At 40.9% G+C, this 15510-nt stretch overlaps 1 protein-coding gene across 3 annotated transcripts in view; it reads right to left on the reverse strand.

The window, feature by feature from the left end:
- TLL1 (tolloid like 1) overlaps nt 1-13820 on the reverse strand; it is a 202837-nt gene extending 189017 nt beyond the window's left edge. The window contains exons 1-2 of one of the 3 annotated variants that reach the window (XM_034661408.1): nt 13225-13820; nt 9579-9646 (exon numbers count right to left, since the gene is read on the reverse strand). In XM_034661408.1, the coding sequence (XP_034517299.1) occupies nt 9579-9646; nt 13225-13393 (237 nt within the window). In that variant the 5' untranslated portion in view covers nt 13394-13820. The remainder of the gene's footprint in view (nt 1-9578; nt 9647-13224) is intronic. The other 2 variants (XM_002921315.4, XM_019801867.2) reach the window with 2 other exon arrangements.
- Nucleotides 13821-15510: the final 1690 nt, after the last annotated feature.

Raw genomic sequence — 15510 nt, forward strand, 5'->3', positions numbered from 1 at the left:
AAAAATGTTGTTAAACAGTATTAAAGAGAGCCTAAACAAATGCAGATACATACCATGTTCATGGATTAGAAGACTCAATATCATAAAAATAATTCTTTCTAAATTAATCCACAGGTTCAAGGCAATTCCAAGCTAAACAGTGGGACATGGCAGTTGATTTCAAAGTTAATAAAGGACACAAAAGTCCAAATATAATCAATATACCCCTGAAGAATAACAACATGAGGGGACCTATGATAATAAACATCAGGTACGTGCCACTCAAAGGGATCTTAAAACCAAATTTATTTGCTTTACAAAGGACAAACTGTTTCATTTTGTTTCATGTTTTTATTCTGTGTTTCTCACTTAGCTCTTTCATATCCCTGTTTCTCCAGTCACTCAAATGTACAGCCATGGACACATCATCTTTGAGTCCTCCTTTTCTTCTACCCTCTGATCTTCACCCCAAGGCCATCCATTCGGTGACTGGTCTCTTAAATCTAATCCCTCTTTTCTATAACTACTGCTACAGTACAAATGTAAACACCCATCAATACTTGCCACTATTTTTACCATAGCTGTAACAAGTCTCTCTGCTCCCACCTGCTCCTTACTTCCTACAGCTACCATATCAGACCATTCTTTACATCCTCACTTATCTTTAAAAAATAAGGTTGTTATCAAGCCAGTAACCTGATCTAAATTTCCAGTAAATTCCCATCCTGCTGCAAAGGGGATCAGGATCACCACCACCCTCTTGCCGGGCACTAAAAATCCTTTACATCACACCTTCCCAAATCATTTCTTGCCAAAGCACAAACCTTACATACCCTCTGCACTACCCATGTTAGACTATTTACCACCTCCTCTACTGCCTCTTCTTTCATAAAATTCCATGAATCTTCACAGCTTCAGTTCTTACCTTAGTTATCTGACTCTATAAGGTTTTGCACCACCTTTTGTCCAGGAGAAAAACTTATAAGACTGAGATTCAACTCAAATGCCACCTTCCCTGAGAAGCCTTCCCAATCCCAAAAATAATTAATGCATTCCTTCCTCCATGTTACCATGATATTTTGTTTACTGTACTTCCATACTGATTACTGAAATGTTTGTTGCTTTTTTTCTGGTAGATATTGAAATCATTATAGGAGGGGACACATCTTATTAGTATCCCCCCATCTTCCTGAAATACACCGGGTGCAAAATATTGGTTGTATTAATTTACATCTCTAGAGTACATCACACTTATGCATTTAACCCTTACTTGTTTCATAGATGAGGTAACACTATCCCCATATTACAAATGAGAAAATTTAAGTTCAGCAGCATTAAGTAGACAAAAGTAATAGAATTAAACACAGAAGACCCGAGACTTGCACCTAAGTCTCCTGACACAATATCCAGTGCTCTTTAAGTAAAACAGCACTACCTAGCTTCACGATTCTAATTTCTACTGAAGTTCATTCTTTACTATTATAAAAGTTCAAGAATGAGAACTTTGTCTGGCAATGATTTGTTTGAGAATTTTAGACTCTTCATAAAAAAAAAACTATGAATACATAAAATAAATTAACTTATGATGAAAAAAGTAGTTCTTTACTAAACAATTCAGATAAATTGGTTTGTGAAACTGAATTTTATAGAGATAATTTAACAATATACACTTGTGCCAAATGGAAGAATGTTTTCAGGACAGATATGTGATTACTCGATAAAAGAATATATCTTTTAATATATTGCATATTTCATAAAATACCTTAAGCCAGAAAAACTATCCCATAGATTCTTTGCCTATAGCTCTTGTTCTCTCCATTATGAATATTGACCTCAAACTTGAAAGAACTGAATTTTCGCCATTCACTGGTCATTTTCTGCACATCTGACAAGCAATCATCTCTCCCATTAAACAGACAGAGCAACATTTGATTCTAATGGTAATGTGAGACTAACAAATTCTGAAAAGCACATAGGTGATGCCTGCATGCCTGGTCACTGTTTTGGCAAATTTTTTACTGATGGACTGAGGCTGGAAAAGAGGAATGGGAAATTATGCATAAATGCTTTCAATGATAATTTTGACAAAGTCAAGTCAAGGAGTTCCACAGTGATTGCAGCTGCAGTCTGTTGGTTGCCAGGATTTGGCTGAAGCCATGAGAAACCTGAGGGGGCCCTTAACAAAAGCGCCCACTGGAGAGGTGTAAGTATCTTCCCTTCCCTCTCAATGAACAGTACAGGCCATTGGCCCTGCAACTTCCTGGTACCACTTCAGAAGAGCTCTTACTTCTGATGTCAGGGACAGGAAGGTTCAGAAAGCTTTGTAGCTTGGACAGTCTTAGAGATTTCTAAACCTCAGAGACTGTGGTCCCAGAAAATCAAGGGACATCCCCAAGGTTACAAACAAATACAACAGCAGAGCCAATAGTGGAAATTACATTTCTTACTACCAATCCAGTTTCTTTCCCAAGTGCCATACCACTACCCACACAGAATTATTTAAAGAAAGCAAAACTTATATTTGCTTTTCAAAACCACAGTAGAATACTGCAAGTGAAAAGACCAGACTTTTTTTTTCATTTACTATTTGTTTTTGCTTCTCCTGGACCTGTAAACAAAGAAAAAGTCAACCATGTACATTTAAATATATTTAAGGATAAAGATACTGTGTGAAGGACAGAAATGTACTCTAGTAGATACTGTGGGAAAATATGACAAAAAGAAGTTGAAATTTCTAAATCAAGCAATCTGAGAAAAATAAGTGGAAATCATATTACCAATACAGACTTCTTCCAAATAATTGCATCAGTAATTATTGGTTACATCCCAACCCAATCCACTGCCAAATAACAAAGTCTGCATAGTACTTTCTTAGAAGTTTTTACGTTCTTCACAAAGCTTTATTCTTCATACATCATGAGTAAAGAAAATTCTGGGAAAAATTTATAAGAATATATATCTCAATCATCACAATTTATAATAGTACCCATTTTCAAATGTATAAATTGAAATAACTTTAGCATACAGTTAAGCAATTACTATATAAGCAACTATTTATACAGAAAACATTATCTACCTAAAAATGATAAAGTTAAAACTTTACACCAGGGCAGGCATTGTATCATATTTGATCCTTCTGGAATTCCAAGGATAAATCCATGTTTCATCCACAGTAAGTGTTCAAAAAAGGTTTGATGAATTTATGAATATTTGTAGCGTAGAGCCATGTGCATAAACTTAGCTCTGTGTAAACATAGGATTGTGAGTATGTAAGCTCTTCAATTAATCCAGATGGCAAATAAAATCTGTACCAGAAATTACTGAAAGACTATATAGCCAAGATTCTATTCACACATCAGTCAATGTGAATTGAAAATTGTCAATATATTTTGGGTCTATTAAGCATTTGAGGAAATAGCCAAGAGAACAACACAGAGAAATGTGTATATTGGTTATCCCGTTTACCTTTCCAAACCTTCCTTACCTTTCCATGTGGGGATTTAACCTCTCAAATGCAAGATTTAGAGGACTTGAGATATGAACTCATTTCTATATATGACAAGAAAAAAGAACTTTATCTACATATGTTTTTTTTTTTTTAAAGATTTTATTTATTTATTTGACAGAGATAGAGACAGCCAGCGAGAGAGGGAACACAAGCAGGGGGATTGGGAGAGGAAGAAACAGGCTCATAGCAGAGGAGCCTGATGTGGGACTCGATCCCATAACGCCAGGATCACGCCCTGAGCTGAAGGCAGACGCTTAACCGCTGTGCCACCCAGGCGCCCCTACATATGTTTTTATAAAGATCATCTTCCCACAAATAAGTATTGCAATTAAAGAAAAATCCTCTACCTCCTCTCTATTTTCTGGTACTATGAGTAAAAATTATACAGTGTTTACTATGTTCCAGACAGAGCGATTTTTACTTTACATTCATGTAATAACACCATGAGGGTCATAGCATCATCTCCATTTATAAAATGGATCAGAAAATTGAAGCATAAAAGGGGTTGCAAAAAGCCACACACAGTTACCATAGGGTGGGTCTGGTATTAGAAGCCATGCCCAACTCACTCCAGACCCCAAGTTTTTACCAGATGCACTATTCTGTCTCCCTGAAATCTTAAAAAATAATTTTTGAAACCAACCCCAATTTTCAAAAATGTACCTACCCTTAAGAGAGAGAGAGAGAGGAAGAGGAAGCAGCATCAGCAGTGGCAGCAGGACAACACACGGAATCCAGAGTTCTGGATTCAAAATCTGATTCTACCAGTGGGTGACATATGGTAAGTTATCTTAAAACACTAAGCTACAGATATCATTCAATATAGAAATAAGATATGTTATAGGGTACTTTCTTCATACTGCATACAGTTTTGTATAGGAAGCCCCTCCCACCATTACACACACTGGAAATCTCTTCTTACTGTAAATGTTTTAATCCTGGACACACTGGAGGTGTATCTCATAATCAAATCTTTCTTTCTGTATTTAACTCTTGGTCACCAGTTTACCCAGCAAATCTCACAAATCTCTTTCCCCACAGAAACAGAAGGCAACACAAACCCCTGATTTAGGTCATTACTTCCGTTACCCATTCCAAATGGCAAATCCTAATTATTCCTCCCCTGGTCGCTGCCTGCAGGCCACAGTCTACCCAGGTCCAGATATATACTATTTCTTCCCCTGGGACTAAAAAGTACATATAAAAGAAAAACATCCCCTTGGTTCTTAAGTTTGGAAAAGAAGAAAACAGAACATGGAAGCCTGTTTCACCAGATTCTGTTCTTACGCATTTGTCTGAGAAAAAAATACAAGCAGGAACTCTTCCTCCTAGAACACATGATAATTTGCTAAAAGTAGCATGTTTTCTTCAAAGAAATTGTAATTTAGTAAATATTACATAAAGTATATATTTTGAACATGCCAGACTTCCTAGTCTTAGGAAACCACACTGGAGTTCTAAGAAGTTTAGTTAACCCTATGATCCCCCAAAGCTTTCAAGCTTTTGACCTTAGGGCTTCTAGACAAGTTAGGATTGAAAAGATAAAGTTATTTAAGAACCTTCTCACAGCATATTTGTTTTCTCAAAGGCATTCACACATCATTTACATACATAATGTACACAGTAAACCACTTTCCTGCATTGCCTGCATTTGAAAGGATGTTCTTCACACTCTTTATGGGCTCATAATCATGCATTGAATGAATACTCAGACAGCAAATCTAAAGTGTGAAACAGTTTAACACATACCACACAAAACGTCAAAACCTGTGCCAAGAACGGGACACTAATGACGGAGTTCTGCTCAAAACCAGCTCAGCCTCTGCCTTAATCGACATGAAGAGCCTGCTGTCACAATTAAATACTTGACACAATGGGCAGCAGTGTCTCCCTGACACTATTTAGCACTCACATATTTCTCTAACTCTATTAAAATTAATCATATGCATTTTTATTTGTCCCATACATCAGTGGGCATGCCATTTGCAACTCTCCACACTTAGAGAATACTCTTTTGGAAGGGACTAGGGTCTGCCCTATATCCCATGCAATCGAAAATACCGGCCTTACTCTGATAATACAGTAGATGGGTCAAAAAATGCAAGAATATCAAAGACAAGATGTATTCTCACCAAAGAAAATATTTGCTGCAGTGGATAGATGCCCATGGCACAAATACCATCACTTCAATTGCCAGTCTTAATTCATTTGTACTGGCTAAATAGCCAGTGCCCGGGATTCAAAGAAAGAAAGGCATCTGAAATACAGAACCTGGGTTCAAGTTCTCACCACTTAGCAACTGTCATGACAGTCTGGCCGCTGAACCTTCTGAGTCTGTTTCTGCATGGGTCCAAAAGGGGTAACAATAATATTAATTGATGGAGATATAGTGAAGATAGGAAACCATTTAAAATGTTTAATGTGAAAATAGGAACTATGTTATTTTGACACGAGTCACAAAGGCAATTCCTAGATATGTGAAGCCTATGAGGTCCAAGAACTCATTCTCTCGAAAGTTCTCCATGCAGTTGTTTCCTAGTTACGCATGATGTTCTTTCCTGGGGTATTTCAAAAGTTTAACTTCACCTATGAGGTATACTTAATAACACAATAATCTGAATACAAAACAGAAAATATCATAAACTCTCGGAGCGCCTGGGTGGCTCAGTCGGTTAAACATCTACTTTTGGCTCAGGTTTTGGTCTCAGGGTCCTGGGATCGAGCCTCACATCAGGCTCCCTGCTCAGTGGGTAGCCTGCTTCTCCCTCTCCCTCTGCCCCTCCCCCTGCTCATGCTCTCTCTCTCTCAAATAAATAAATAAAATATTTTAAAAATATATCACAAACTCTCATCTACCAGGTACTTGTGGTCAGAAAGATCAGCCCAGAGGACTGGAGCACCATCCTTTCAGTATCGCTAGTCCACAGAACTGATGCCAAGGGGGTTCCCAATGCTGCTCAAGAATAGACATTATCCTAATAAACACTTCAAAACCACTCATGGCCAAAGAAGAGAGCTCAAAAATGCTGAGATGGGCTACGAGGCCAGGGGCCATTAGAGGAGTCCCTGTGTACACAATCCATGTGCTAGCAGTTGAACACAGATGAGAAATGTAAAGAATGAAGAAACTATTCTACCCTCCTACACCTCCACCTCTGCCTCCCCCAACACACGAATTAAATATCATCAGTAGGAAGTTCACAACACAGGAAAGACATCAAATGCCGAGAGTAAATGTATGCTTTGTGACTCCATCCCCACATCACTCCCCTGGTTTGTAAAATGGGGTAGCGTGTTAAAAACTGTTGAAATATCTTTTTTAAACAGTAAGGTGCATGCTTTGAGTAGGATAATGATACACAACATTAGATTTTGCTTGGGAAAAATAATATATGTGGAAGCGCTTCTGACCTTAATGTATGGTTTCAACTTTTTAGAATTATTGTCATTCAAGGAAGTTTTTTTTTTTTTTTAATAGGGTCCATAGCAAATACTTTAGCTCAAACTATAAATGTAAATTGCGAGAGGAGCTGAGTAAGACAAACGCGGCTTCCTTCACTTTCTGGATTTCAATTAACACCTAATTTACAATACTTCTTAATACAAATATATAGCTGAGCTCCTTAAAACAGCTTGACAGGATTAGCACACATTTTGTAAAGAGCTGACAAAACAAGCATTCCATTAGCCAACCCACAATGTCTCAAATCTAATAGTCAATATCCCATTTGCAGGGCTGACAATGGCAAGAACTAAATAAAAAAGCAAGGGATTCCCTCCCTCCTGCTTTCTGGGAAAGAACACATTCTATGCAATTCCTTCCATAGCTGCAAGGCTATAAATTTTTTTTTAATGTTCCTCCCTAAGCATCATTATTCAATAGATAACTAAAGGAAATAAACCACTAAGCCATATTGCTAAATCATTCTACTGGATCCAGGGCTGCAGAGAGGACTCTTCACTCTTTCATTTAGGAAGGATAAGTCCAGGATTAATTCCAGATCTTGGAATATGAAAGAACTGTAAGAGGCCTCAAAATTCCCCCAGTAGAGGATAGCCTATATCCCCAGAAACCTTGCCAGTCACCTGAGCCTGGGCCTGGCCCAGGCCTAGCTGTGGGCTCAAGATGCTGCAGGGGGCTTTCCTACAGTTCAGGGGAGCAGCATGGCCCCCTTCCCCCACCTCCCCAGACACCAGATGGTCCCAGCAGGATGTGCAAGGCCTCATTTTAAATGGATTATTTACCTCTATCTTTTCCAAGCATTCTTAGAAAAGCTTAGGGAGGTCCTAGTTTTAAATATTTTAAGCAGATGGATCCAAGGTATATTAAAAACAATAGATAATACTCTAAAAAGAAAAAAAGTAATGACAGTACATCACTAGCTCCTGATAACATCTACCTGAGCTGTAGAAAAATTTAAAGGCTAACCTCTGTCCAATACACTTGCTGATGAAGAGGCCTAAGGGATCATTAATGTGACTAATGTTCTTAAGGTTTACAAAGAATGTGATGTTAACTACAGGCAAGTGAGACTAAATTTTAAATCAGGGGAAGCTGCTAAGATGTACAAAAATAGGATTCTTACATATACCACAAGGGAAGACAATATGGTTTCTGCAGAAGAAACTATACATGACATACATCAGGCTTTCATAGAAAAGTGAGCCATCGTGATGGCAAGAGGAAAAGTGTGGAATTATATACTAACTTTCTCAAAAAGCCTTTGAGGGGCTCTTACACACTTTTAACTGTTCCACCATAGACTAAGGAGGCCTAAAAAGAGAAGGGAAGCCTCAAACAGCACCTACTAAGCTAGAAATCATAAAGATTCCATTAATTACTATCCGAACTGCCTCAGTGAAGAGATTCCAGCTAGATTTTGAACTTGCAAATGACAGTACCCTCATTGGGGGCAAAAGATGGGAAGATCTCAGGGGACTATGTGTAAACAAACAAAAAGGAGCTTCAAAGCTGGCTGACTCTATGGGGATATATTTAAGAAAAGAAATTATCTAATTCATACCTAGTAACAGGAACTGCCATTTATGGGCCAAAAATGGATGTGGATCCTCACAAGAAGGGTGACAGAATCACTACTGGCTAATGATGAACAGAATTGAAATATATAGAACATAATGTCTACCCATCCCTTTTGCAAAAACTGTACTTTGGCCACTTCCAAGTTGGCGTCAGAAGCAGGAGGAGGAAAAAGAAAAAACAAGATCTAAGGAATGAAAACTAAAAAAGAAGAGAGGCTGGTGAAGAGAAGCTGCTCTATGCAATGCATTTGCAACATGAGGGTTTGGCAACCGACAGAGGTGCCGACCAAGAAATATACGCTTCAATATTTAATATTAGGAAAGAATAAAGTCGACACAGGGTTGAACATCAAATTCTAAAGTGTCATACCTAGGAGGCTGACTCTGAAGCTAGGAAGTATACTGAGGACCAAAAGAATGAGAAGATCTTACCAAGAGATTATAAACTTAGGAAAATCATCCCAAGAATCAGTATAGTAGGACCCTGGGACACTGATTATAAAGAACAGCCGAAAGAAGAATCCTTTATGAGGCCAAAAGCCTATTTCTATGTAAACAGGCTTGCATATGCCATGGTAAAGGCAAATACAACCTTGCAAGTCACTGACCTTTAATCATGTTTGGGTTTTTTCCAGGAAAAGGAGACATTTACTCAGAAGATTCAAGATAGAAAGCCTTTGTTGTTGTTGTTTTTTCAGGGTATTCACACTTGTCCAAAAGGGTAAAGACAAGCTTCTAGACAAACATTCTACGTCATCAGTCTTCTCAGCCTCTACCTATCATTCAAAATACTAAATTCTTCAATCCCCTTTATTACATATTTTATTTGCATTGCCTGAGCTTTCCTGATATCTCCTTAAATACAAAAAGAGAAAAGAAGGAAGGGAGGGAGGCAGGGAATACAGAGTTGGTTTATCAGGTCTCTGTTTTTCCAGGTAATCTCCAGACAAGTCTGGAGATTAACTTGCACACTGAATGTGCCCAGGCTCTTCACAGATATTAATACTCTGATTAACACCTATTGGAACAGTACAACACTGAAACGGGGTACCTCAGTCTCTGTTCTGGAATGACTTCCTGCAGCATCAGCTTCCCAGTGCCCCTCAGGAAACTTCTGAACTAGAGAGAGTAAGATTGCAAACTCAGATGACTATGTACTATGCTGAAGAAAGACAATCAGATATCCCTTTGAATTATCTGCATCTTTGTGTTTATCTAGAGAGAGAGAGATTAATTACCTATATTCTGTCCTAATGGATTCGGCTATATAAATACATCTGAAGTTGTGCTGCACTAAGTCACCTACTTTCACTAATACCAAATTATCTTTCTAAGTGAAAGTTCAATTACATTAACACAAGGCTTCCTTTCTGTCTAATAGTTTCATGCACTTGAAATTAGAGTTCTCATAGGTATAAAATTATATTGTTTCTCAAATATATTAACAAGTTACATTAAGAATATTTCTTCTCGGGTAACATTAGTGGCTAGAAGTCTGTAGATAAGGGATAAAGATCAATACTTATCGTCTATAGATATTGAGAAGGAATTGAGAACTTACTAGATACAAACAGTGGTATTCTATTCCTATGATAAACATTAAAAATTAGGTATGATCTCTTTCCTCAAAGCCTTTATATTGTAATTGGGTTTGGAAAAGATGAAACCATGTTCTTAGTCATTTCATGCTTATCAGATATGAAAGTAACTGCACTTCTATTAGTCTAGACTCTAGGTAAACCTGGACAAATTTTTATTGTTTGCATTTCAAGGAAGGCCTCCAAAAGGCCAGCTAAGAATGCAGTGTAATTATTTCATCTATCTATCGATCTATCTATCTATCTATCTATCTATCTAACTTCATGCCAGATTTTGCAGCCAGGAGACTTCAAATCAAGTTCTGGATAATTAACAACAAGTTGACCTTCTGGAGTATCTGTTTTCCTATCTGTGTAATGGGAAGATTAACAAATTCCACCATATTGGGCTGTTGTGTTGAGCTGAAATAATGTACTTAAAAGTGCTTTGAAATTATAAAGCTATGTTAGTCATTATGACATCAAGCCATTGTATAGTTTGAGGAAAATTAGGATCTTGTTAGAGAAGTTCAGAAAGGACACTTTATTTTATGGTCCATGCCCTCCACTCTGCTCTTTGGAAAGGGCAGATCAAAGGTGCCCCAGAATCTGGAGAGCACCCTCTCTTGCTTTTGTGTGGCCTTCTTTCACATATCTATCCTCATCTTTCTTATTTTAGTGACCTTTTTTGAATCTTACTTGGGAGTTCAATGTGCTATTTAATTTTTTTTCCTGTTATTACAACTTTTACTTGTCTTATACAGTGCCAAAAGGAGGCCACAAAGAAAAAAAAAAAAGAAAGAAAGATTTTGCTACTCTTTAGCCAAGATGGTAAATTAAAGCCTTTCATGTCACTAAATTTAAAAAGCAGGGCTGACCATTTAAAAAGTGATCTCAGAATTTGGATATACTTCTCAGCCCTCCACTTGGGCCATTCTTATTTTTCTTTCATTATACATATACAATATACACATATACATAGGTATGCCTCTTGCACTCAAAGGTTATGCTCTAGAATAAACCAGTATGAAAGAAAAAACAAAAGTAAATGCTCTTAAATGGTTTTTTTTTTCTTGTCCTAGTTGTTTATTTGCTGAGGATAATAAACATTTACGCTTGAGGCGGATTTCAATACACACGGTGCAATCACTTAAATTTTAAAATCAAAAACATTCTTAAAAAAAAAGTTATGTTCACTGAACCTTATTCTGGACAATTTCTAACGTAAGCCTAAGCAACATAATTTCTGAAAATAGCATTAGCTAATTTTTGACACTTCTTATATTCATATATGAAATTAATGATTTTTAAAAGGCATAAACTTTTACTTGAATCTGTATAGAAAACTATACTTATTTTCCTGAAATCAGGTCAATGTATACATATGCACTGCTCTTTTCATATTAATAGTTGGTCAAATCTTTCATACATCAAAGCATCAGAATAGATATTTTCCTGGACAATCTTTAGAAATAACACTTCAAATCTACCTTACACAAGAAAAGTACACAATTTTCACCCAGTTGCAAACATGATTCAAAATTAATTTCTCAATAAAAAGTATGTTTGGGGAGTTATGTGGTACTGAATTCTGGTTTTCCAGCCACTAGTCACCCATCACAGCAGAATGGTATCTTGTTCCCCAAACCATCGGGGAAGGCCCAAGAAACTTCTGGTGGGATAGACTGAATGTTAAAGGTGATAGGAGGAAACTTATAAATAAAACTGAATTAAATCACAATTCTGAGTTCCAGACTGACAAGTTTCTACTAAGTTACTCCAAGTTTTGAATAACCATCTCCACTAAGAGCGCACCAAGATCTGATAGCGTGCACAGAACACACCTAAGTTCCTTGTCAGAGCAATGTGTCATCAACGGTACAAATTAACAAGGGAATTTCCAGCATTTTCCTTCACTGTGTGCGTTTCTCCTTCCTTCAGGACCAAGAAAGGTTGAATAAGGATTACCTGGCTATGAAAGGGAAAGAAATCGCAGTCACATACCGACCAAGCCCGCACAGAATCCGTAGAGGCAGAGGTAGTTTGGGTACTTTGCCCACTCACTCCCTTCCTCTTTGCTTCGCCAAAGCCCACACCTCTAGAGATGGGACAGAACGTGCCTTCAGCTTACAAACAACTCTACGAAGTCGGCCCCAGCAACCCTGGTAGCTTTCCTTCCGAAGTTGGTCGTGAGTCCACAATGAATTCGGGTCACCTCAACCTCAACTCCGCAGGGCCAGGGACCTGGAGGCCCCTGGAGTCCCGGGACGCTGCGCTCACGTGGTCGCCGGGGGCGGCACGTGCGGCTCGGACCTGAGGCGGCAGGAGTGAAGCGCCGCCCTGAGCAGGAGCGGAGACCCGCAGAGGCACTCGCCGCGTGGGGGAGAGGGGAGGGTCCCGGGGCGCTCCGGGACGCGCGAGGAGAAGCTGAGCTTCAGGCAGTGCAGGTCAAACTGCAGTTCCCGGGGGTGAACACAGGAAGGAAGGCGCAAGTTTGAATGGGGTAACAATTTGGACTCTTTTTTTAAGGTTTCTTTTAAATGGGCAAATGCATTTGAATTCCATCTAGCGTGAGAGCTTCCAAGGTCGTCACAATCCCCTTCTCTCCTGGATCCCACACTTGAAATCCCTGGCAAAAGAGGGAGCAAAGGTGTCCCGAGGTAGCAATTCCATCCCCACCCATCTTTTGGGGAACTCTAACCAACTCGGTCTCAGGCGAACACTGGGGAACCGCACCCTGGAACAAAGAGGACGTGTAGTCCCCTCCAGATGCATATAGTCCGCCGAGTGCTGGTAAATTTAAAACCCACGACAAGCCAGCTGTGTTTATGGCTTGTTTCATTTTGCTGGGGGAGGGGAAGGGAATCCGAACTCTGGACGTTTTTTTCCAAACTGGAAACCGGGAGCTTGGCATTCGATCCCACTAGCACAGAACTCCAGTCAACTCGGGCCCTGGCGACTGCCACTTGGGGGTGGGGTGGGGAAGGAAAAGAGGGCAAGACATGGAGCGACGGAGGGGCTGGCGAGAGAGGGAAGGAAACAGGTGAGCTCCCACCGCCACCCCTCGGAAATCCAGCGCGCGGCGGCCCCCCGCAAGCCACCGTCCCGAGAGGCACTTACCGGCTTTACAAGGGTCCTTGTAATCTATCGTCTCCGCTTTATCCTCTTCGTTCCCATCAAAAGTGTAATCATAATCGAGGCCAGCGCAGACCCAGAGCTCCCCGTAGAAAACAATCCCCGAGGCCACCAGCCACACGAGCATCCTCGGGGGAAGCGTTTCCAACCCCATCCTCTTCCCCTGGAGGAAAAGGAAGGGACGGGACCCGGAGGTGAGGCGTCCGCGGTCCGCGCTGATGTGCGGTGCGAGGGGAACCGGTGCTCCTCTCCCTACCGGGAGGCTCCTCGGCGACACTGGGGTGTTCAGGTGTCCGGAGACACACGGATGCCGTCGGGACCGTAGAGAGGGCAAGAAGTGCCTGTTACCCCCAGTTGCAGGGAGAAGTTGGCTAGTGGCCCGCGGGTGGGCGGAGGGCAGGTAAGGAGCTCGGCTCCGGGAGACGGGGAGGGGCAGCTGCGGGCAAACTCGGCTCTGGCGGAGCGGGCGCTCGCTGCCTGCCAGGTCGTCCTTCTGCCGGCCGAACTTCCCGCGGCCGCGGCTGGGCGAGCGGCGCCCCGCGGGCTTAGCTGCCACCGAAGCTCGGGCTCCCGCGCCGCGCCCCCGCGCACATCAGCACANAGCTGCCGCCGCCGCCTGCGCCCGCCGCCGCCGCTCGGGGAAGATGAATCCGGTCCGCACATCAGCACATCTGAACTGAAAGGGGAGACCGAGGAAGGGGGTGGGGGGCAGGCATTTCTACGCCGCGAGACCTTAAAAGCCTGCAGAAGCCAGCAAAGCAACTGCCTGAAAAGAGCAAAAGTGTGAGGATTTGGGGATGCACCGTTTGCCTCTCCCCCACTCCAGGCTGTCTTTTTACCCTCTTCCTAACTTGAAAAAAAAAAAATCTTCGCAGCATCTAACCCAATCACTTGCATCCTGCTTACTTATTCATACAATCAGGGTCAGGATCCGGGCCACAGCCTCCTCTCTGACTTCTTTTGATAGCCTTATACAAACAAACAGACACGAGCGCGCTGACAATTCCATTTATATTTTACTAAAGATAAAAATGAATATATTATGTATCTGCGTACGCGAACAGCAATTAATAGATGATGTACGTGTCAGCCAAGAGTGCCAGACCGGGGGTGGCGCGAGGGATCGTGATAACTTAGCTGCAAACCTCTACTTCCCCTCCCCCCAAATAAACAGCGGGTGTGTGTTTCTTTCCTTTGCTGCGGTTTAACCTTAGTGCAGCCCGGGAATGGAGGAAAAGTGTCTGAGCCTTCGCGGACTTGGGTAAGGAAATAGACTGCTTTAAAAGTCCCCCAACCAATAAAGTTTTGCTAGGAACTAAGATCCCCAGAACTGCAATTAAAAAAAAAAAAATCCAAAATCAAGTTACAGATTGCAGCAGCAGGAAACGCTAAGACCTTGCTGATGGGCTGGAGCTATGGCTCACGTGGGCGCAGGAAGGGAAGTTGGAAGGAATACTCGGGAAGCAAATTTTCTGTGACAGTTCTGGCGCCCATGCCCGGAGTTGCTCAGTATCCTTCGGCTGCAGTTGTTTTACTTCTGAGGAGAGTGTGTAAAACCTGGCAGCAGGATCAGCGAGGTAAACCACATGTCAGCCTAGCAGACACAAGACAAACACAGGTTGTGGGAAATTGGGGAGGAAAAAAAATCAGAGGAAATCTCTGCAAAACCCCTGTTGTGAGCAATTCAGTGGTTTCCCCACATCTGCAAGTAGTTTCCAAAATAGGTGAGAGGACTTCTCCTCCCCCCAGACTGGTGATTGGGAGTCTTGCCTTTTCCAACTAAATCTTGAACTGTCACTTTAGCAGGGACTTGTAAAAAAAATCTTCTGCTGCCTTTACATCTTTAACATTTAAATGTCCCCCTTTTCCATGTTACCATCTATATACAGTGTTACCTAGAGGAAAATGTGAAAGTAACCACCCTCCCACCCACACACATACTTTTGACAGGTAGACCCAGTTAGGTTAGGGGATTTGACCAGGTTTTGTGGTTGTTAAAGAAAAATTGGAGGCTAAACTTGAAGAAGTATCATCTATTTCCAACTTAAACTAAGACTAAAAGGATGGGAGGACTTGGTAGAACTGATTTGATATTCCTGGCAAAACTGGGGCTTTCTCAGAGGCCAATGCAGTAATGGAGCCTTCCCTCTGTAGATCTCAAACTTTTAACCCCAAGTCACAGAACAGGGAGCAGATCTGAAAAGAACATGTTCAATAAGTAGGTAGAGGTATTTGGTTTTGAAATCTCTTGCTGAGTCATTCTCAAATTCT

This window comes from Ailuropoda melanoleuca, chromosome 5, assembly GCF_002007445.2.
Source record: "Ailuropoda melanoleuca isolate Jingjing chromosome 5, ASM200744v2, whole genome shotgun sequence".
NCBI classification, from domain to species: Eukaryota; Metazoa; Chordata; class Mammalia; order Carnivora; family Ursidae; genus Ailuropoda; species Ailuropoda melanoleuca.